The following is a 24,363-nucleotide window of genomic DNA, read 5'->3' on the forward strand; positions in this document are numbered from 1 at the left end:
TTTCCACCACTATCCTGGCAGCACTTTCTAGACACTTGCTCACCTACATCATTTAACTACCCTCCTTCTCACCTTAAACCAATGCTCTTTAGTATTTGACATTTCCATCTGGGGGGTGGTGGGGTGGGGGAGTGGGGAGGAGATTCTGACTATCTAGCCTGTTTGTGCCTCTCATTTTATATTCTTCCAACAGGTTTCTCCTCAGCCTCTAATACTCCAGAGAAAAGAATTCAAGTTTATCCAACCTCTCCTTATTTCTAATACTACACTGCAGGCAATATCCTGGTGAAACTCCTGTGCACCCTCTCCAAAGTGTCTACATCTTTCCCTAATTCAGTGTCCAGAGCTGCAGACAATAGTCTAAATATGGCCTAACTGATGTTTTACGTAGCTACAACATGGCTTTCCTAGTTTTGTTCACAAAGCCCTAAATGATGAATGCAAGCATGCTGCTATATGCCTTCTTTGCACACTGTCCACTTGTGTTGTCACTTTTGGAGAGTATGGACTTGTGAAAGAATGTGCATAAATACCAGCATTACTTTAACTCTCCTTAAGGGCTGGTCCATAGTCTGAACTTGTAACCCTAGATGGGGCCCATTCCAACAATCATACACTGTTATGGCTGGAATGATTAACCCGCATAAAGCACTGTGTTGGTAGTCTGGAGGCAGGGGCACTGGAGGCCTGGGAGGTCCCTCTTCAGTTAGGTTTTGTTCAATAGAGTCTGGAGAAACATCAAACGGGATCTCAGAAATGTCTGTACCTCTTCCTTCATCTTCCCCCCCACCCCCCAACCCTGCCAAGAAAGCAAGCATTTACACAAACTCTTAGGTTTTCAAACTTTACAATGTCATGATAAGAGCAGTTTGGAAGAAACCTGTATCCTTAACACTGTTTACAATTTTTACTGCCTAACCTCAGCATGCATAGATATATTGTAGATGAACTGACTTGTGTTAAGGACACCCATGCTGCAATTCCAGATAGTTTAGACTAGATGAAAATTTGAAAGGAATCTCCAATGCTCATTGAAGTGGACTAACCAAATCCCTTTGCATAAAATTGCTGTGGTCTCACTGGCCAGAAGCATCCTGAAGTCAGTGATGAAGCACGGAAATCTTTAACAGTTGGCCAGACACATTCAGCAAGATTCAAAAAACAGTGAAAATTCAAGTATCTAATTTTCAACTGATAATTTAAAAATATGAATTTAATTTAAATAATCTTAAAATAATATTACAAGAAAATACCAAAGCATGTACGAATTTTTCAGCTTTCCTTCCCAATTCACACCCCTACAATCCCCAATGAAATGAAGGTATCATAGAGCCTGGATTTAGCAGGTGCAGGCTTGAAGTGGCAATTTTTCCCTTATGGCAGCAGCAATTGCTAGCTCCTGGAGATTGTGTTTTACACTTATAAACTCAAGATAAATTCTTAATAAGTTTAGAGCGTTGAAAGAAGAGAAAAGACTTGAAGTGCTTCACATTTAAAAATGCTTCATTTTCTGGAGATTTGTTTAGCAAAACAATATCTACTGTATGTAGGTGAATGATTGCAGTTTGACCATTCCTTAGAATTAGTACAATGTGTGTTCTTATAAAAATCCCAAAAAGGAATCAGAGTAATGGAATGGGTTAATTCACACTAACATCCATTTCTGATAGCTCCTCTTATTGGCCCATTACAGTTCTAAAATTTGCAGGTTTGCACCAATTCAGAGAGTAAGTCTGCTTTAATAAAGACTAATTAGTTATCTCACTTTCATATCCCTAGCCAATATCAAGCTGAACAATTATTGATCTATCTTGCTAGCAGTCATACTGAACAACACAAACAATACTACAATTAAGGGAAGCTTCATGAGCGATAACTGGAATTAAAAACTGCATGTTGTTGCACTGTGAGGTGTCCACTGAGAATTGTAGTTTCATGTTACTTTTAAGCAAGTTTTGGCTGTATTTTCCAATTACTGTCATTTAGTTTGCATTCCCAGGAGGATTTATGTTTAGAGGTCAGGAACTTTCTGTGACCTCACAGACTGTTGTGGAGATCAGGGAATATCTCTTTTCTGTGTGCGTATTTTTATAGGTTTCATTAAGAATTTCAGGAAATACAAAAAAAGGATTATGTATTATTCTGATATTACTTAGTGCAATTAGTTATGGTACTAAGTAATTGAGAAAGCTGTATTTGGACTAAATAACTTATGGTGTCCAAGTGTTTTCAGTCTAGAGACTTAATGCATGAGAACTGATCCTTTGATACAATTCTACATGATTTAAAAATGTATTTCACCATCATAATGAAGTTCTTCATGCATTTATGATCATATTGCTGTAGAAATTATTGAGTGGAATTAAGGTAAGAGTAAAAGGGTAATGAATGCACCAACCATGTGAATGTCCTGAAGATTTTTGTACTGCTGTTAGTATATAGCAGATATGTGAGCAGATTTGAAACCTACCTCGGATGTCCATGAGAGTTTCTTGGAAAACTTGTTATTTCCAAATATTAAAATTCCTGTGTAGAGCCAGCTTGTTATAAAATTATGTTTTGAAATAATCTTGTTCCCTCTGAATGAAATTGCACGCTGAAGTAAATATGTCAAATCCTGCTTTATTTATTGAGATACAGTGCAGAATAGGCCCTTCTGACCCTTCAAGCCGTGCCGCCCAGCAAACCCCTTATTTAATGCTAGCCTAATCCCAGGACAATTTACAATGACCAGTTAATCTACCAACTGGTACATGTTTGGACTGTGGGAGGAAATCAGAGCAGCCAGAGGAAACCTCTGCAATCACAGAGAGAGCCAAGTCCTTACAGGCAGTGACGGGAATGAACCTGGGTCGCAGGTACTGTGAAGCATTGTGCTAACCCTTACGCTACAGTGTCATTTTGTAATAAGATTGTAAGAGATAATGTTTACAGCTATAATGTAGCAGTGAAAAGAGAGCATATTTATTTCACTTATTGAACGAATTTGTAATGTACACTTCAATACTTGCTTAAAAAGGCAATATTCAACTATTAATTGCTTAAAAATGACTATTTTAAAAGTAGGTTTTAAAGTTGCATTGATTTTAACATTGTACCTTGTTATTCATGTATTGTATCTATTTGGAAAGCTGAAACATTTAAATTTGTACTTCTCCTTCATCTAAGAAGCCTGTTTTCAGATTCTTTTGGTTAAGAAACTGTTTTCCTTGATACTGCTATTGTGCTTGAGCTAGCCAACAATCTCTATCATCATCATTTTGTGGCATGTTGTATGATGTGGGTGATCAAAGTCTATGACCATGATTGTTCTTGGCAGTTTTTTCTACAGAAGTGGTTTGCCATTGCCTTCTGGGCAGTGTCTTTATAAGATGGGTGACCCCAGCCATTATCACATAACCAGGGCTTGTGAAAGGCACCAGCTGCTCATACAGCCATCCACCACCTGGTCCTATGGCTTCATGTGACTTTGATCGGGGGGGGGGCTAAGCAGGTGCTACACCTTGCCCAAGGGTGACCTGCAGGCTAGCAGAGGGAAGGAATGTCTTACACTTCCTTTGGTAGAGACGTATCTCCACCCCACCACCCATACCAATCGCTAACAGAAAATTCTGGAAATATGTGTGGGGAGGGAATTGATTCTGATAGAATGAAACCAAGTTGACCATGGTTATTTGTCATTGAGTTAGCGGGAACTGTTAAAAAGAGAACATAAGCAATTAGAGGTAGGTGCTCTCAAATGCACTGCAGGAAGGTATGCTGCTGGTTAGGCTAGTCATATCCTCCAATTCCGGAAGAAAAAGGGAAAACAAAAAAAAATCTAAAAGATGAATGATTGATGTAGAGATATAAAGTTCCCTGAAGTCGTATCGAAGTTTGGACTCCATATTGAATTAGTATTCTGGATCACAATGTTGTATTAGTATATTTTGCATTTGCATTTTAATTGTCTCCTTTTATAATTATACTATATGCTGTCAAATCCAGCAGAATGTTATGCATTTTTCTTTATGAAATAATCTATTTTTTTTTACAGATTGACAGCATTGTTAGTTATAGTTGTCTTAAGTAATGTTTTGTCACTCTTCAAATATTTGGTCCAGTTCTCTTTATACCATTGGTGTTATTAGGTGCCATGTCTTCTTCAGTACCTTTCTTTAATGAACTCTTTAAAAATACTCAGTGCTTTCCTAGATCTTGGGGGGAAATTGGCCTCTTGATGTAAAAGCAATATGTTCTAACTTGGCCATATCTAATATAAAAAAAACTGACCCAATCTTTCGTTTCCTTTTGGTATTGTACTTTTCCAATGCTGTAGGATTTAATTTCTTGCCAGTGTCAACATTAAACACAGTACTCTGCCATTTTTAAACATTCCCTATTTCTTGTCTCTGTCAATGATCATAGTCTGGGGAGCCTAAGAATTTTATGTCAAAATAAAATTTCTGGAGTGATCACATTCTGCAGTGAGTCATGATTAGGCACTTAAGGATTCTTCTGTAACCCAAAGTTAGCTTTCCTCTCTTTTCCCTTTCCACCATTTAGAAATACTTGTATACTTTTTTCCCTCTGGATGTAATCGGTGTCTATAAAACCAGTATTATTTTTATATTTATCTAGCTTAAACAGAAGTAATGAAATATGCTTGGAGCATAGAGCTATGGCACAAGTGGTTCATAATTAGCAGACATTCTTAAATATTTGCACTTTGACTAATAGCAGAATTTGTTGAAGCATGGCAAAAGGTGGCCAGTCGGCTTGCTTCATGGGAAAATATGTGGAAAATATTGCATAGATAATAAAATAATTGTTGCTGGGCATGGAATGGTGTGAGAGATGTTTGGAGTAGAGACTTTAGTTTGGTAGATTGTAGTCAAAGTGTCCCTTTAAATTATTTATCTTTGAGTTTCAAACTTCAAGATAATAAGGCATTCATTTCTTTATTCCATACAACATGGTTTGTTGTTTTCCTTTTTCACAATAGAGGGTAATGATTGTCAGGTAAGGTAATCTCCTTATTACTTAACACACTTCAAAGTTTTGTATCAATTAGGCATTTATCCAGGGTATTCCCCAATACTCAATCGGTTTACTTAAATAAGGCCAATCAATGCTGAATCTCCTTTTCTCAATTCAGACTTTTCCAAGTATCTATTCCTTCTTATTCCCATGCTCTAAATTCCCTCACAACAGAGATCAAGCTGGTAGTTGCCTCACATGTCCTCACATCCCTTTTTGAACAAGGCCATCACATTTGTCATTTTCCAATCCTCTGGCACTTCTGTATATTTAGCAGAAATTGGAAGGTTATTGCAATAAACCTGCCTCAAAGAGACATAAACTTAAAACATGACTATGAAATTCATGCCATGACTCAATGCTGAGAAGACAATTTTTGTGGATTTTTCAATCCAAGGACATCTTGGTACATGAGGTTAAATAGCTCTCTGGTAGGTCTGATCATTTCATACAGTCAACCTGGTTCTTTCTGGTAGTGGCATCAATAAACCCTTCACAATAAAGGTTTATTGATATCACTACCAGAAAGAACCAGGGTGACTGTCTGAAATGACCAGAATATGATAGACTTCAGGGAAGTCCAGATACATTGCAAATTTAGTTGGCTGGGATATGCGAGGTTTTCAGTGAGGTGTTGTCTATAAGAAGCTATTGCTCTTGCATTCTTAGGAATTTCAACCCTTCTCGGGGATACCATAATCATACCAACTTCAAGAAAGGATACAAATCTGACTGTGGAAAGTACAAAGTGGTCCCCTGGCAGTTTTGCACTAGAAAGCATAGCTTCAAGATCGTTCAAACATATTTTTTCAATTTTTTACACTGAAGTCTCATAATTTTCCCACTGAAGTTAAATGAGTGCACTGGATTAGAGAGAAACTCTTCAGCCATTGTTGCCTGCACATCAGAACCAAGGTTATCCCAACCTCAGTAACTGAGCTTTTGTCTGCAAATGATATTTACCTGTGGACATGTTCAGAGACAAAGTCTGATTCCTCTGATCCATGCATTGGTTCATGGGAGATAAGATGTAACGTTTCCTCAATGGCATATGAATCCCTATCCCAAGATCACTCAAAATGGAGAAGAAACATTTTGACAATGAAACCACTGTTCTATGCATCAGGAACATGCAGAAGCCCAAAGCATATTTCAAAAGGCAGTAGTACTGTACCAGCTCCCAACGACCAAATTCAAAGAACCCGCCGATAAGGGGGGTGCTGTTGTAGTCTGGCGTACTGACGTTTACCTTGCTGAGGCACAGCGACAACTCGGGGATACATCCTCTTATTTACCCCTCGATCGTGACCCCACTAAGGACCACCAGACCCATCACCGACTTTATCCGCTCAGGGGATCTCCCATCCACTGCTACCAACCTTATAGTTCCCACACCTAAGTTCTACCTCCCACCCAAGATCCACAAACCTGCATGTCCTGGTAGCTTGCTCCTGCCCCACCGAACTCATTTCTGCATAACTCGACACTGTTTTATACTCCCTTGTTCAATCCCTTCCCACCTATGTTCGTGACACTTCTCACGCTCTTAAACTTTTTGATGATTTTAAGTTCCCTGGCCCCCAGCGCTTTATTTTCACCATGGATGTCCAGTCCCCATATACCTCCATCACCCATCAGGAAGGTCTCAAAGCTCTCTGCTTCTTTTTGGATTCCAGACCTAACCAGTTCCCCTCTACCACCACTCTGCTCCGTCTAGCGGAATTAGTTCCTTATTAGTCTCTTAATAATTTCTCCTTTGGCTCCTCCCACTTCCTCCAAACTAAAGGTGTAGCTATGGGCACCCGTATGGGTCCTAGCTATGCCTGCCTTTTTGTTGGCTTTGTGGAACAATCTATGTTCCGTGCCTATTCTGGTATCTGTCCCCCACTTTTCCTTCGCTACATTGACGACTGCATTGGCGCTGCTTCCTGCACGCATGCTGAGCTCATTGACTTCATTAACTTTGCCTCCAACTTTCACCCTGCCCTCAAGTTTACCTGGTCCATTTCCGACACCTCACTCCCCTTTCTAGATCTTTCTGTCTCTATCTCTGGAGACAGCTTATCTACTGATGTCTACTATAAGCCTACTGACTCTCACAGCTATCTGGACTATTCCTCTTCTCACCCTGTCTCTTGCAAAAATGCCATCCCCTTCTCACAATTCCTCCGTCTCCGCTGCATCTGCTCTCAGGATGAAGCTTTTCATTCTAGGAAGAGGGAGATGTCCTCCTTTTTTAAAGAAAGGGGCTTCCCTTCCTCCACCATCAACTCTGCTCTCAAACGCATCTCCCCCATTTCACGCACATCTCCTCTCATTCCATCCTCCTGCCACCCCGGTTCCCCTTGTCCTCACCTACCACCCCACCAGCCTCCGGGTCCAACATATTATTCTCCGTAACTTCTGCCACCTCCAACGGGATCCCACCACTAAGCACGTCTTTCCCTCCCCCCCTGCTTTCCGCAGGGATCACTCTCTACGCAACTCCTTTGTCCATTCGTCCCCCCCATCCCTCCAACAGATCTCCCTCCTGGCACTTATCCTTGTAAGTGGAACAAGTGCTACACATGCCCTTACACTTCCTCCCTTACTACCATTCAGGGCCTCAGACAGTCCTTCCAGATGAGGCGACACTTCACCTGTGAGTCGGCTAGGGTGATATACTGCGTCCGGTGCTCCCAATGTGGCCTTTTATATATTGGCGAGACCCGACGCAGACAGGGAGATCGTTTCGCTGAACACCTATGCTCTGTCCGCCAGAGAAAGCAGGATCTCCCAGTGGCCACGCATTTTAATTCCATGTCCCATTCCCATTTTGATATGTCTATCCACGGCCTCCTCTACTGTAAAGATGAAGCCATACTCAGGTTGGAGGAACAACACCTTATATTCCGTCTGGGTAGCCTCCAACCTGATGGCATGAACATTGACTTCTCAAACTTCCGCTAATGCCCCACCTCCCCCTCGTACCCCATCCGTTATTTATTTATATACACAGATTCTTTTTCTCTCTCTCCTTTTTCTCCCTCTGTCCCTCTCACTATACCCCTTGCTCATCCTTTGGGTATCCCCCCTCCCCCTTTTCTTTCTCCCTAGGCCTCCTGTCCCATGATCCTCTCATATCCCTTTTGCCAATCACCTGTCCAGCTCTTGGCTCCATCCCTCCCCCTCCTGTCTTCTCCTATCATTTTGGATCTCCCCCTCCCCCTCCCACTTTCAAATCTCTTACTAGCTGTTCTTTCAGTTAGTCCTGACGAAGGGTCTCGGCCCGAAACGTCGACTGTACCTCTTCCTAGAGATGCTGCCTGGCCTGCTGTGTTCACCAACAACTTTGATGTGTGTGGCTTGAATTTCCAGCATCTGCAGATTTCCTTGTGTTTGCATAGTCCCTATTCTACCTGTTGCAATGCAGGACCCACGTTAGCCTCATCAGTTACTTTGGAATCCACAGAACTAGTATGGAAGAAAATCATCAATCCTTAGGGATCTCGTAAGAAGTGAGAAAGGTTGTTACCTTTTTTTGATTTATGACAGCTACATTTCTTTGCTGCTTATTTTGTTTAGAAAGATAAATAACATCTCTCTTTCGAATTCTGGAATATATAATACCATCGAAAAAAATACATTTACAAGAATCAGCCTAATCTTTCCTGGTGTAATCACACAGGGTGGTCACTCCAAGCCCATAGCCCCCTGCTCCAGCATTGAGGGCCTATTTTGCTGGCCTAAAGTTTCCTGGACTCCCAAAGAATGTAGCCAGAGAGATGGAAGATGCCCATTGGCACACTGAGGTTACCAAGATTCTGAAATGTCCCTGAATGCCCTGCCAGCCAATAAAGCCCCACTGGCAGCTGTGTCAGCTGTAGCCATAGAGAATTAGCACAGAAAATGGGCCCTTAATCTCACTGATCATATCGCACCCATCTTAACTCAATCCTACCCTAATCTATTTTATTCTCCCCACATTTTCCTCTATTCCCTCCTCTCACTGTATTCTACTATCCACATATGCACTGCAATTTGCTGTGAGCAAATTATCTTCTGACCCATGTGTCTTTGGGTGCAAGAGGTAACCAGAGCATACGAGGGTGACTTGTGCAGTCACAGGGAGAATGCAAAAAATTCACTGGATGGCGGGTTTATAACCTGGGTTATTGAAGATGTGAGACAACATCTCTACTAACCATGCCACTGTGCTGCTGAAAAGAAAAAACACAAGTATAACATGAAATGTTAAAAAAAGCACTAAAGTCAATAAAACAATTAATATTGGTTAAAAGAAAACCCAATGCAACTGAAACATTGTTTAACACTCCTTCACTACAATCTTCATTGTAATCAATGCAACTGTGTATTAGATTAACCTAGTACAGGCTCAGAGTAGGAAGCTTTGGGATTTCATGGCAAAGTGTCAGTGCGAAAATGAGAGCATTTTTACACCCAGATAGTTTCTTTTTGATACATGTTGAAAATTTTTGCAGATATTTGGCCTTTTTGAGGAAGGCAGTTGTAACATGTTGTGATTTTATATTGTCTTTTCACTTATTTCAGTTCATTAACTTTGACCTTGTTTTTCAATCCAGGCTTTGTGACCAGAATGGAATGCAGTTCTCCAAGTGAGATCTGTCAAATGCATTGTAGATACATAACATTTATGGACTTGCTGCTCTGAAATTTGATTTAGAATTACTTAACTACTTTTTCTTCTTATTAAAATTGATTATTGCATGTTTGCTTCTAAAGTCCTTCTCTTAATTTATTATAAGCTTGTTATGTGTTGTTTCAGACTGCTGTCAGCCTGCTCTCTGGAGTGTTGTTTTTCATAGATATCCGGGAAAAGGCATGCATAGTGATTGAATGGCAATTTGCTCTCTGTTTGTCAGCAACTGAATCTGCTAGTGTTTCAAGATAAGTTGTTCTTTGGAGGAGAGGAAACAAGTGTGCCCCCAGTGTCAGTGCTAGGCAACGTCATCCTGCACACTCTTCAATGGCATTATAATTGTACCCCAAGGATTTGTAATATATTTGCTTGTGGCACTGAGTCCTGATATTTGTTTTGGGTCAGAAATCAGTCTGAACAAGGGCAATTCTTGCTTCACTCTTGAAATAATAACAATTTATCTTTTAGAAAAAAACTACAAGAAAATATGATTGCAAGTTAGTTGTGTACAGCCCTGATTCAAATAGCTACTCTCAAATTAAGATTCATTTTGGATTAACAGCAAAACATATGAGTTAATTAGTTGATATGTAATCATTTCAAAGTGTTGATATACAGAAAACATGCAATTACAGAAAAAAAGGAAATAACAGAAAAATGCAAAGAACAGGCAAATGCCCTGATCTCCTTTTCTGTTCTTATTCTTTTATTTCAGTATAATAAATAAATTATCTACACTCAGTAGTCACTTTATTAGGTACCTCCAATAACTAATGAAGTGGCCACGGAGTGTATGTTTGCAATGTTCCGCTGCCGTAGTCCATTCCCCTCAAACTTCGATGGTAGTGTCTTCAGAGATGCTGTTCTGCACACCACGGTTGTAATGCGTGGTTAATTGAGTTACCGTCACCTTCCTGTCATCTTAAAGCACTCTGGCCATTCTTCTCTGACCTCGCTTATTAAAAAGGTATTTTTGCCCATAGAACTGCCACTCACTGGATGTGTTTGGTTTTTCGCACCGTTCTCCATAAACTCTAGAGACTGTTGTGCGTGAGAATCCCAAGAGATCAGCAGTTTCTGAGATACTTAAACCACCCCGTCTGGCACCAACAATCATTCCACTATCAAAGTCACTTACATTACATTTCTTCCCCATTCTGATGTTTGGTCTCGGCATTAACTGATCCTCTTGGCCATGTCTGCATGCTCAATGCATTGAGTTGCTGCCACATAATTGGTGTCCCTAATAAAGAGGCTACTGAGTGTGAATGTTTATACAGCTGAGGTTTTCTTCCCACCAATCAGCTCTTGAGCAAAGCAGAGAAGCGAAGATCATTTACGCTTCTGTTTAGGACAAGAAATGCACTGGCAAAATCGTTTATATTTTCTCTTCCATCTTAATTTGAAACAAGCGTATGATCTGGTAAGATTTGAAATGGGAATATCTAAGAATAAAATTAAACACTTTAAAATTATTAATCATTTAAAATATTTAAAGAAAATATTTTACAAAAGCGAACATTAAATCACGTTCAAAATTTGAAGTTAAGGTTCATTGTCAGCAGGTTTATTGGCAAAAGTTTTCTGGTTATTCACATTACTCTCTTTTAAGTGGTCAGAAAGTATGAGACTTTAGTGTAAGTGTGGAAGTCCCAGCCTTGCTGGTTGTGGTCAGAAGTTAGGTTCTGCATGGACTAAGCTAGAAATGATGTAAGAACAGTGAAACATGGTTATTCAAAAGGGAGGAACAGCTGAAAGGGAAATGGGCAAGTATAAGATAATTTACAATTCTTATCATTTAGGTTATTTTAATTCCCTAAACTTTCATTTTTTGAATATTTCTGAATGAGAGGCATTCAAAGCATTTCAAAACTTGAGTAGCTTTAACAATTTACAAAGTTTAGGGTGTGTATCTTTGCCACCTCGTATTAATATTTTTCAGTCATTTCATGGGCTGGGCTTATTCTAGCTCCCTAACCTGACAACTTTTTTGCACCACCACAAACCTATGAGCATGTTTGGGAACAATGAGCATACTTTTAATTTCCAATTGATTCCAATTTTTTTTTCATATTGAAATGAAGGTGAGGGTTTGTCTCAGATTTATTTTTCATAGTTACGTACCTAAATTTTGCATATTTCCCTCAATTTCAGGAAAACTAACTTTTTAGACTGCATATTTTTATCCGTTTAGAAAGGTTTTTCAATGGACTTATTTTGTTTTTGTCAGCTGATGATTAATTGAGGAAAATATGGTTGATATTATTGATGTTACATGTTCATTTTTAATGCATTTTTGTCATCTGGGAGTCACTGACAATGGCAAGCATTTATTGTCCATTCCTAGATGTACTTGACAAGGTGGTGGTGAGTAGCTACAGTCCTTCTTGTAGAGGTGCTTCCACAATGTTGTTGGGTGGAGAGTTTCAGGCTTTAGACCAACAATATTGAAAGGCTAGAGATACATTACTAAGGCAAGAAAGTATATAATTTGGAGGAGAGCATGCAGGTGGTAGTGTTCCTATGAATCTTCTGCCCTTGTCCTTGGTGCTGAGATTGGATGTTTGGGAGATATCTGACTGAATAACCTCACATCATTATGGTGAAAATGCTCAATGTGACCATTGTGCACTGATAATAGCAAGGATGACAGAGGAAAAGATGTTTAAGGTGGTTGATGGGATACCAATCAAACAGCCTGCTTTGTCCTGGATGATGTCAGTCATCTTGAGAGTTGCAGGTGCTCTACTGATCCAGACAAATAGAGAGTATTCCATTCCACTCCTAACCTGCCTTCAGATGGCAGAAGGAAACTGGGTGATCAGATGTCAACCACTTCCCACAGGGTAATGACACTCTGACCTGCTTTTGTATTCATTTTATCTTGTGGCTAGTGCAGCTGAGTTGCTGATGAATGTTGACCTCCCCCCACCTCCCCACGATACTGATAGTGGGGATTTTGTCGATGGAAGAATCATTTGCAGATGATTTGCAAATAGAACTGAGCATGTGTGGTCACCAGAAAAATCCCCACTTATGAAGGGCGGATGGTTATTGATGAAACATCTGAAGATGAGCCAAAGATATTGTCTTGAGGAACTCATGCAGTGATGCATTGGGATTGGTATGACTACTTCTGATCATTAAAACTACCTTCAGTTATGCAAAGTATAACTCCAACCACTGGATTGCTTTCACTTTTCTCACTTAGTTTTGCTTGGTCCAGTGCTAAATTGATGTCAACGATACATTCTCATCGCACCACTTGCATTCAACTCCATATTCCACGTTATAACCTTCTTGATAGCATCTGGAACCAAGTGGTGCTGATGACACTCAAACTGGGCTATGTGACTATTGTCAGTGGTCAATACAATTTCTTTGCTGTTAACTGTGCAAATTGATTAGGCAGAAATTAGCCAAGTTGGATTTGTCCTATTTTTTTGTGAACGGAGAGTACCTGGACAATTATCCATATCAACACACACAAAATGCTGGAGGGACACAGCAGGTCAGGCAACATCTATGGAAATGAATAAGCAGTCAATGTTTTGGGCTGAGACATTTCTTCAGGACTCCACATTGCCAATGAGAAGCCAGTATTGTAACTTTGTTGAAACAGCTATGCTAGGCACGAAGCTAGTTCTAAAGAGCCAGTCTGCAGTATTAAAGCTGGGATATTACATGCTCCCATACTCCCACGGTATGCAGTGCTGACAACCACTCCTTGATATCATCTAGAGCGAATCAAATTGGCTGAAGGCTGGCTTCTATGATGGTGGGGATTTTAGGAAGGAATTTGATCATCTACTTGGCACGACTGCCCATACATGATTACAAGTATTTCAGCTTTTTCCATTAGTATGCAAATACTAGGCTGTGAAACTGAAAATTATTGGATCCTCCTCCTTCCATCAGCTGTTTCGTTATCTACAACTATTCACAACTCATGAAATCAGAAAATGGTGGAAAGAATACCAGAGGCTCTCTGAATGGAGACCTGTGAATAGTGGTGTGCTGCAGAGATTGGTGCTGGGCAATAATAAAGTTTACTATCTATATTAATGATTTAGAAGATAGTTTGGTAAACTGGATCATCACATTTGCAGATGACACCAAGATTGGGGGTTTGTAGCGGACAGCAAGGAAAGCTATCAAAGCTTGCAGCGGGATCTGGACCAGATGGGAAAAGAGCTGCGAGGTGGCAAATGGAATTTAATGCAAACAAGTTTGAGAAGTTGCACTTTGGGAGGACAAACCGGGGTAGGACATACAGTGAATGGTTGTGCACTGAGGAATGCAGTAGAACAAAGGAACCTGGGAATACAGATCCATAATTCCTTGAAAATGGTGTCACAGGAAGATAAGGTCGTAAAGGGAAGTTTTAGCACATTAGCCTTCAGAAATCAGGGCATTGAGAAGGGATGTTTTGTTGAAGTTGTATAAGATGTTGATGAGGCTGAATTTGGAGAAATGTGCACTGTTCTGGTCACCTACTTACAGGAGAGATATCAATAAGCTTGAAAGAATGCAGACAGTATTTACAAGGATGTGCCAGGACTTAGGGACCTAAATTATAGGGGAAGGTTGACTAGGTTAGTACTTTATTCCTTGAAGTATAAGAGAATGTGGGCGAGATCTTCTAAAGGTATACACAATTCTGAGAAGTATAGTATAGAAAAAGTACAGGCTTTTTCCCCTTAGGTTGTGGATGACTAGAAGTATAGATTTAGAATGAAAGGTAAAATATTTAAGAGGAATTTGAGGAGGAACTTCACTCAGAAGGTGGCGTGAGTGTGGAACGAGTTGCCAGCAGAGGTGGTAGATGAGAGTTTAATTGTAACATTTAAGAGAAGTTTTGATAGATAAATGGATAAGAAAGGTATGCAGGGCTATGGTCTGGGTGCAGGTAGATGGAACTAGGCAGAAGACCAAGTTGGCATAAACTAGATGAGCCGACTGGCCTGTTTTGACACAGTAGTGTTCTATGGCTCCAGAAGCTACACAACTTCTGATATTGGATCTCAGTTCATATGAGCAGAAGATCTGGTGGGGTCTTTCAAAATTTGGAGACACCAACTGCAGATGTTGGAATCTGGAACAATGAACAGAGTTCTGGAGAGACTCTGTGTGTCATACAGCAAATATGGGGGGGGGGGGGAAGAAATAGTCGATGTTTCAGGTTGAAACCCTGCATCTGGACTGTAATTGGAGAGGCGAGATACACAGTGTAAGGGTGAAGGGGCGTTGGATGCAGGGTGTGACGGGACAAAAAGGGAGGACTGGAGGATCAGAAGAGGCTGGAGAAGGGAAGAAAGGAAAACAGTGTGTTTACCTAAAATTGAAAAGCTCAATATATAGGCAACTTTGGGCTGTAGACTACTAAAGCAGAATATAAGGTGTTGCTCCTCCAGTTTGCATTGGGCTTCATCCAAGCAGTAGAGAAGGCCAAGAATGGACAGGTCAGTGTGGAATAGGAAGGTAAGTTGAATTGGACTGCAACTGGGAGCTCAGGACGGCCATGATGGAGTGAGCATGGGTGTTCTGTGAAACAGTTGCCAAGTGTGCACTAGATCTTACTTTCCACAGGTACTAACTGACCTGCTGAGTGCATCCCACATTTTCTCTTTTCATTGGCAGGTATCTGAGCAGCTGGTATGCAGTCTGCAAAATTCCACACATTCAAACATCAGCATTATGGTGATCTAAGTATTCATATTGTATTCATTATTTATAACGGCTTATCTTAACAGAAGTGAATCTGATGGATTTAAAAAACATTACTCAGAGCAGGAAGCTTATTGTCAGCACTTGGCACTTGCTGGAATTATGATGAATATGTGCGCTCCTTTTGGGTTAACAATTAAGGGAATGAATGCATTCTGTGCCAGACCAGTCAGCAGACAAGTAAAGTGGAAATAACACCTGATTCAGGGCTGTCCATTTCCACCTTGAGTTGTCAGTCCTTTCATAATTATGTCATTAATGATAATAAAGCTTTGCTGGACTATTTTAAAAATCGAGCTATGATTTTCTTCCAGACATCAGTAAACTAAATACTTAAAAGGTCTAGTAACATCGATAGCTCTTTCATGTACCATAATGACCATACATTTAGCAATGTGTGTTTAAGAGGATTTTGTCCAGTTTGTCCTTTGGAAACTATGGAATGCTACTTTATATATCAGATTGGGACAAACAGTGTAAGAAATAATTCATAATTTGAGCCACTTATTAAAATTAGTGTTATTGGTTTTGTGTATCTTGAATAAGCATTGATCTCTACAACTTTATGCACTATACTTTTAAGACTTGACTGGTAAAGATAATGATGAAACCACAATCGTATATATTGAAATTTAAGCTGAAATCTAATTCTGGGTTAATGAACCATTGGGAACTCAGTTGATGGCTTTTGCTGTGGACTTAATTTTGTAGGAAAAACATTGCTTTTTTTTTTGCTGTATGTACAGGAAATACTTCACAGTCTTGAAGTGCATGGTGAAAGGAAAACCTTTCTCCTCAGGTCAACCACACACCAATGATGGCAAGATAGTAAGCTGACTTAAAACAACAAGCACTCTTTTTGAAGTTTTCTATCTAAAACTGGAATAATTTTTCAGCCTTATTTAGATGCTATCATTTAAATAGACCAAAAACTCATGAGAAAACACTTCCCTTTGAAAAGGTTTCATGCACCAACTTATTTAATGTGAAATTTTGCAGCCATGCAAAGCATTATGCAATACTTTGTAATTATATTTCTGTACCTTTTAGTAAAAGATCCCACTTTTTATTTATGTCAGCAATTAAGTACGTAAGTAAATGAGTCATGTGCATGGTTCAGGTTTCAAACCTTTTATTGTATTTCCTATTTATTGCTTGTTTGGTTTTAAAAGAAGTTCCTAAAGTTTCCTTAATAGTCAGAATGTCAGATAGCTTGTAGTTTCAGGATGGCAAGAGACTTCAAGTGTAATGTATAGTTTAAATTTTTGATGACTTCCCTCCCTCACAAAGAACCTTCTTAAATGTTTGTAGATTCTTCAGTTTGATTATGAGCACTTAAACTTATTAGCTAAGTACAGCATTTCTTCAGTCTGATGCACCAGATAGCACAACTTTGTTTATTAGCAATCAGTACTCTAAATCTGCTTAAAATATGGTGGTTTTTGAAATGTAGTGATCATCAAGGCTTCATATTTTAGGTTTGTGTTTGCTGAATCAATCTTTACAAGGATCTATCTGGAGAATTATTTTACTTGAATTTATCTAATCCAAGTAGCAAGGCCAAAAAAAATTGTCTTTTGTTGCTACTGACATGATGGGTTCAAAAATAACTGAGAACTTTTTGTTCATAGTTAGGCAACAGAAATATGTAAATGGAAGTTACAAGTCTGAAAATGTGATTTGCAGTTTTGTATATTTGGCTGAGATCTCTTCTTTCCATTCCATAAGTACTTACTCACTTATTGCTATCCTTATTTAAATTTCATGAGTAAATGCCCGCGACACCTTAGTTAAACCAGCTCTTTATTCAAAAAGTATGTTAAGTGGATGAAAATTTATATGTTGAATACTTATAAAGGTAAATGAAAGTATTCCTTCATTAACAACATAAGAGGACTTTGACTAATGAACTTAAGTCATATGAACGCCTGAAGTGTGAAATAAGTCACAGCTAATCAACCTTAAATAAAAACTGTTATTCAGCTATACCGTTCATATGCAAAGCTGATTGTGTTCATTATTGTAAAAGTAGGTATTGTAAATTAACAGTTTTAAAATTGTTACAATTTCTGGAGAACTTTAGACACAATTTTATTAGTTAATGTTTAGCTTAAAACAGAATGCATCGCTTTTTGATTATGAGTATGCCAATATGTTTGAAATTCGGCAATGTCTAGGTATCTACGGTAATTGTCAAGTTTGATGCTGAGTGCATTGCTCTTACGGTTACAGCAACTGGAGAAGTTCAAGCAAATACTTGATGTGGAAAAGATTAAAAATAAAATGCCAGTGTCTTATCAAGAACTTCTAATACTTGACTGATTCCCTTTTGAAATTCTCAGACAATTAAAGGATCAGAATAAAAAAGTGGCCAATCTGAAGCACAAGGAGCAAATGGAGAAAAAGAAGAATGCACAGTTGTTGGAGGAAGCACGAAAACGTGAAGACAACCTGACTGATAACTCACAGCAGATGGAGGTGGGTCAATTGGTGTATCTCCTTTGTAAGACTAGTTTTGACATTTGTTATTCCACATGAAAGGGCAAAAAACTACCATGGATTCTAATATCATGAATGACAAAGGGACAAAATGCAAAAAAACATTTTCAAAAGCAGAATAAGAAACCAACCTTGCAAGTTAACACAGTTTGCTTCTACAAGTGGTCAGGAACAAAATGGGATCTAAGAAGGTGACCATGGTGATATTGTAAATGAAAAAGAAGAAATGGAAGGCATGCTGAATAATTACTTTGTATGTTTGCACAGTGATGGATAAGGTTAGTGTGCAAAACATCCCACAGAACTTAATGGTGAATCCGCAATGAAGACTTGCCAAAATTAACTTAAGCAAGGTAATAATAATGATGAAAATAATGTGACCTAGTGTGATGTATCTCCAGAACCAGATAGTTTCCATCCTCGGGTTTTAAAGGACTTTGAATATTGTAAAGGCCCTAATTATAATCTTCTAATAGGTTCCTTTAGATTGGAAAATTGCTGATGTCATTGAGAAAGGTGAAGGTGGAAGCCAAGAAATTGCAAACCAATCATCTCACTATCTATTATCTGTATATAAGCATAAAATAACTGAAAATTGTCAGCTGGTTATAAAGAGTCTGCATGCATTCAGGAAAGGTCATGCCTGACAAACTTTGAGGATGTGTCTATCATAGTTGATGGGGGGGGATGTCAGATTTTATATGAACTTTGATTAACTCCTTCATAGAAGACCATTAGCTGAGATTAAAATCTTACTGAAATGAAGGTAAACTATTGACTTGACTTGCAAACTGTCTGACTAACTGAAAACAGAAATTAGCCATAATAAGCAAAAGGTGATGAAAATATCTTAGCTGGGGGCCACAACACTTCAAGGTATTTGCATACAAACAAGGGAAGAAAGCTACTTTTCCATATTTTACAATAATAGACTTCATAAGTAGTGTAGATGGAAGCATTAAATTGCAAAGAAATGTAGATTAAGCGAATGGGCAAAGCTGCGACAAATGAATTAAAATGCTGTCTGATGTAAGCTCATTCATCTTTGACCTAAAAAGTATGGAAGAATAATTTCTACATGGTGAAAAGCAAGAAGCACTGAATGCCTAAAGAGACTTGGAAAGTCATACGCCTTGTAAAATGGTAATGGATGTGTATAGAAAAGCTGATGTTTGCACTTTTATTGTTGGAGATCTGGAATGCAATCGAGGTTATGCTACAGCAATATTAGCTTGTGGTACACCTGGACTATTATTTTGGCATTATGGACTTCACACTTTACAAAATATATATTAATCTTGGGACTGGAATGTGGAATGAAATCCAGGCTCCAGGAGTTAAAGTACAATAGATGTTATGTAAGTTTAGTCCATGGAATTTAGATGGTTATCATGTGATTTAAATGAAGAGTCAAAGACAATACAAGGAAGGGAAACTATCCACTGGTCAAGGAATTGATGATTGGGTGTGTATTCTGAAAATAAACAAATGTTTTAGGTGTGAAATTAATTTAGGAAATATTTTTTCATGCAAAGGATGGTGAAACTTTAGATGTTATTCTGAGGACACAGCTCCAAATCATTTATTAATTTTAAATTTGAGATGCATAGAATGTTTTCTTTGCCAAAGATATTGAAGATTATAGAACAGGAGTGATGAAGGAGAATGAAGTTGCTAATCTGCATTTTCTTTTTTAACGGAAGAGATTTTAAATGATGAATTGCCCAAATGTTGCTGGTTTCCCCCGATGGAGCTTTTTGTGTTCACATGAATGCACATGCACACAAGTACATAGATTCACTCATCCACATGCTCAACCACGCACATTAATGCTTAAAAGTACTCGTTCTCCTGCAGACTTTCATGAAATACATGTGCTCCTATGTGCGCATACACAAAATCAAAATGAACTTTTAAATACCATAGATGTTTGAATAATGTGTGTACTTTGAAGGCACAGCACTAGGAAAAGTAATGAACGTGTATGTTTTGCAGGTATGTGACACTAAACTTAAATATTTGCAATTCCCTCAGAACCATTTCATTGAAGGATTCTAATTAAAAAATGTAGCAAAAATATGATTTTTAAAAAAGGCGGTACGGTAGCTTAGCAGTAGTCTAACACTTTATTGCACCAGGGATCTAGATTCATTTCCTACCTCTGCCTGTAAGGACTTTGTACGTTCTCCCCACGACCATGTGAGTTTCCTTTGGGTGCTCTGGTTTCCAAAGCTGTATGGGTTAGGCTAATGAATTTTGGGCATGTTACATTGGCACTGGAAGCATGGGGACACCTGTGGGCTAACTCCAGCACATCCTCAGACTCTGTTGGTCGTTGACGCAAACTACATATTTCACTGTATGTTTCGATGTACATGTGAAAAAATAAAGCCAATCTAATTGTTTGAATGTTCAATGTGTGTTGAGCATTGTGAAGAAGATTAAGTAATTTTGTATGCTCTAACTAAAAATTTGGGAGAAAAGATCAACATTTGCTCTGTGTTTTGCCAGGCTGTAAGATTGGGTCAGGGATAAAGTAATTTAAATTTCCTGCTGATATTGTTGCACTGTTAACATTGGCACTTTTACCAATCCGTATTGATTTCATTGCACACTTTGTTACTGGAATGCCTTAGTGGCTTATTTTCACTACAGGACTTACCTAGCATGGTATGGTTCTCCTATCATAATATGCTTATGTGGTATTCTCTCGTTAGTTGTGGAAAGTGCCTGACAATGGAAGGAAGTGCTGACTGGTGGCTGCAAATCAACTCAAAAAATGACAGATAATTCCATGGAAGTTTAGTGCAAGACGAGTGATTTTTTTCTCCCCTGTGTCAGCAAGTAAAATGTTATATTTTCTTAAGTTATAAAAGAAGGCTATTTGGCCCATCAAGACATTTCTAGCTATCAGTGTAATCCTATTAGCACCATTCCCTAAAACCCTTCTGTGCAAACTGTTCTTTCACACATATCAGCATCTTGTTGGTAGGTGGGAGAAAACTGGGGAAACCCAGGAGGAATGTCAGAGTCAGACTGGAGATAAGAATCAAACCCTGGTTTCTGGAAATGTGAGGCAGTGTACCACCTGCAGTACTACATTGCTGCTCTCTAATTTAAAAGCTGTTGGATAGCCTGTGCTTAGTTATTAGGTTATTCAAAAGTGGTAAATTAGAATCTATTTTCCAGTAGTCTTCTGTTGTAATGATTTTCTTTGCAATGCCATTGTAATTGTGGGTTCCCTGTTCACTGCTGTTATGTGATTTCCATTTAGATCTGCAACACGAAAAAGTCCTTTAGATCAGTTAACCAAGCTGGCTAATTTCTGTACTGTAATTTCATTATGATGTTACAAGTTGGTTTCTAAAGCAAAAGTGAGGTGTAATCCCAAATGTCAGTATGAGAGAGAATTTCTGTGCAAATACTACAAGCAAAGTCTGTTGAGCGAATGATTCAGAGAACGCTATCTCACTTTAGCCATCCTGGAGGTGATTTGGCATACTGTGTGGTCGAAAGTGAAACATGGTTCAACCTAATCCGTTGGATGAAAACCCTGTATGGAACATTGCTCTTTCGAGAACAATTGCTTTTGTGTTGTTGCTTGGTCAATTTGTAGTTTTTATTTGGTATAACCTTATTTAGCAATAAAGAATTGAGTACATGCCTGAGCAATGATTGAACATGGGGATTGAAAATGTAGCTGAACTAATACTTTCAATTTTGACTCTTGATTTATTTGCTTCAAATCATTGCCTGTATCTGCTCTGCATAATTTGTACCATATGATTAACATCTTTCTTTTTGCTGTCCATAATTAGTCTGCTTGTGTTAACTTGCATTAAATTAAATTGCTTGACAATCACGATAGAACTTGGGGATACAGATTTTTCTCCAAAGTTATAAAGGACATTGAGCAGACACCTAGGCTTTCAACACCACGTTCTCTCTTGAATTTCACACTTCTCATTGCTTGCATTGGCTTTGGTTTCCTTACTAAACAGTTGTTAGCAGCTAAGACAGACAGCTTTAAAACTAGGGTGACAAGTTGTGCAAGCAACCTACACAAGGACAAATTTTAAAATGCTTTCACAATAAATGGGAACAGGTGCAGGCTATACAGTCCCCTGTGCCTGCTCCATCTTTCTATCTTGGTTGCTCTTGACCAATCTCCATTTTCATTTATTCTCTTGGTTTCCATTGATCCCTTATTGACCATGTGTATTGATCACAGATTAGAATGTATTCCCAAATCTGATCATGCACAGATTGGTAAATTCCAAAGATAGCTGGACTTTTGGTAAAGAAATTTCTGCTCCTGTTCATAAATTGCTAAAATGCTAGTCTTGGCGAAATCAGTGTTGTTCTATTTAGTCATTTGAGTTCACAGTTTATTTGATTTCCGTGGCAATCTTTTGAGGTTATTTCCAATGAAATTATCGATGTTGGTCTTTTTCTTAGATAAGCACCCCTGGATAGTTTGGCAGAAATCAATTAAGTGGACTTAACCTAACCAGAATAGAAAGTTAAAGGTAAAGGTCTACCCCAGACGTGCAGTCTCTAAACCTCTCTTGCAGACAATATTCTTCCCCTTCAATCAAATTATTGAAGGAGTATTTTTTTCTGTTTTTACAGTGATAAGTTGTGGAAGTAAACGTAGTTCCAAACAGAACATTTTAAACCTATGAGGAAAAATTAGACTAACATCTATGAGTGAATAATATACCAAGGGATAAAGTTCAGTGGTCATATTTTAAATCTATCAATCACAATCTTTGAAACCAATTGGTCTTTATCTACTCTACCAAATAAAGTATTAATATATTTTAAGATTGTTAACTCGGATGAGTTTGTATGCATTTGTCTTCACTTGACCTGTGGGGGTTCTATTAAGTAGTGGATAAATTCCATATGTGCTGCTGAAATGTGTTTTGAACTACAGCCAATATTTTAAAACTATGTTCAGGAGAAAAACTGTGCCATTGTTGAAAGAATTTAATTTGAAGAAGTCTGCAGCTGAGGGGAAAACACAGGAAGGTTATAAAAGCCAAGTTTGCACAGGTCATTAAAGTCAATGCACTGCAAACTAATGTACAAATATTGACTTCCACAGAGGCTGCTACAAAGTGTAATTTATTCCTTTGTAAATAGTGGTAACTTCATAAATTTAGATTTTACAAATGGAAAATGGTTTAAGGTATAAAGTTGTCTGTTATTTAGTGCAGAATTTGGAGAATATCCTGCACATCAGCTACAATACTAAAAAGCCCATCATAGATATGTGTGCAAATGGCAAATAATAGAATCTGCCTCAAACAACTGTGATAATTTTAGTTATAATAACAGAGAAATTGTGAACACTTCATACACTGTACCATAGCAACACAGGGGATGTATACATTATACAAGATCTTTGCATGCATATAAAAGTCCATAGTTTGCAATAACATTTCTGTAAATAGAAAGATCAATGAGTAATTATGACTTTTGGGAAGTGGGGCAGCATTACCTACATCATGTTCATTGTAACACTTCAGTAGTGAATTTGCTGCCTTGTGTTAACAAGACTTGCCATACTACTGGGGAAATACAGGACATTCCAATTTTGGCACTGTTCCCTCCATGCTGTGTGGGTGCACGGCCACACTGTAACTGAAATGCTCTCACGCAAATAGCCTTTGTTACTACAGGGTTTTCAGGCCATATAAAAATTTTCTGCTCAGAGCAATGGTAGGTCCACGCAGCTGTGAAATAATTAGAGGGAACATTGATTTCCAGTATAATTAAATTTTTAATAGCATGAAAAGTCTAATTGCAATATAACAAGCTCTCCTACTGAAAACTAACTTTCATATATAAGTCTCATTCTTTAAGTTTATTTCTCTTTTTCTTTATCCTATTTCTCTTCCATTCAGTCCTACTTCCCTTTCTCTCATTGTTTGATGTATCATGGAATTAAAGTCTCTAATTTCCATTTTCTCTTTGTTCAATTAAAAAAAACCTTCAGTCACTGAGGTATATACATACATATCTTCTTTCCATGGGTCTAAGAGGGTATTGTATCAAATTGGTTTCACAGTTGCAACAAGGATGAATACAGAGCCCTATATAAAGTCTTTTGGCAAGGGTAGCAGTAATAAATGATTGGCCGTAGTTGTTTTATAACTAACTGCAAAGTCCATGTAATCATTCTATGCTATAAGTATGAAGGATAGGAGAAGTTAAGTTAATATGAATTTTGAGAGAGTGCTTGAGTTGGGTGTCAAACAGTGAGAACAGTTTAATTTGTACATTTGTTATTAGCTGTATCTTTATGATATGGGGAAAGATAGAAGTATTACCTTAAATGAGGATGATGCATGCTAAACTAGTTATCCTGTGTTTTATAGTTTAACTGTTCTTTTGGGATATTTTAATATTTTCCTTTCATTTCATGAGTGTACACCATTCTCTGTCATGAA

The 24,363-nt window shown here is 38.4% G+C and overlaps 1 protein-coding gene across 3 annotated transcripts in view; it reads left to right on the plus strand.

Annotated features, from left to right (window-relative positions):
- The window catches only part of LOC134356860 (ERC protein 2), an 878,083-nt gene that overhangs the window by 497,361 nt on the left and 356,359 nt on the right, over positions 1-24,363 (plus strand). For all 3 annotated transcript variants that reach the window (XM_063068069.1, XM_063068071.1, XM_063068070.1), the window contains one exon: positions 17,749-17,884. In XM_063068069.1, the coding sequence (XP_062924139.1) occupies positions 17,749-17,884 (136 nt within the window). The remainder of the gene's footprint in view (positions 1-17,748; positions 17,885-24,363) is intronic.

This window comes from Mobula hypostoma, chromosome 15 (assembly GCF_963921235.1).
Source record: "Mobula hypostoma chromosome 15, sMobHyp1.1, whole genome shotgun sequence".
NCBI lineage: Eukaryota > Metazoa > Chordata > Chondrichthyes > Myliobatiformes > Myliobatidae > Mobula > Mobula hypostoma.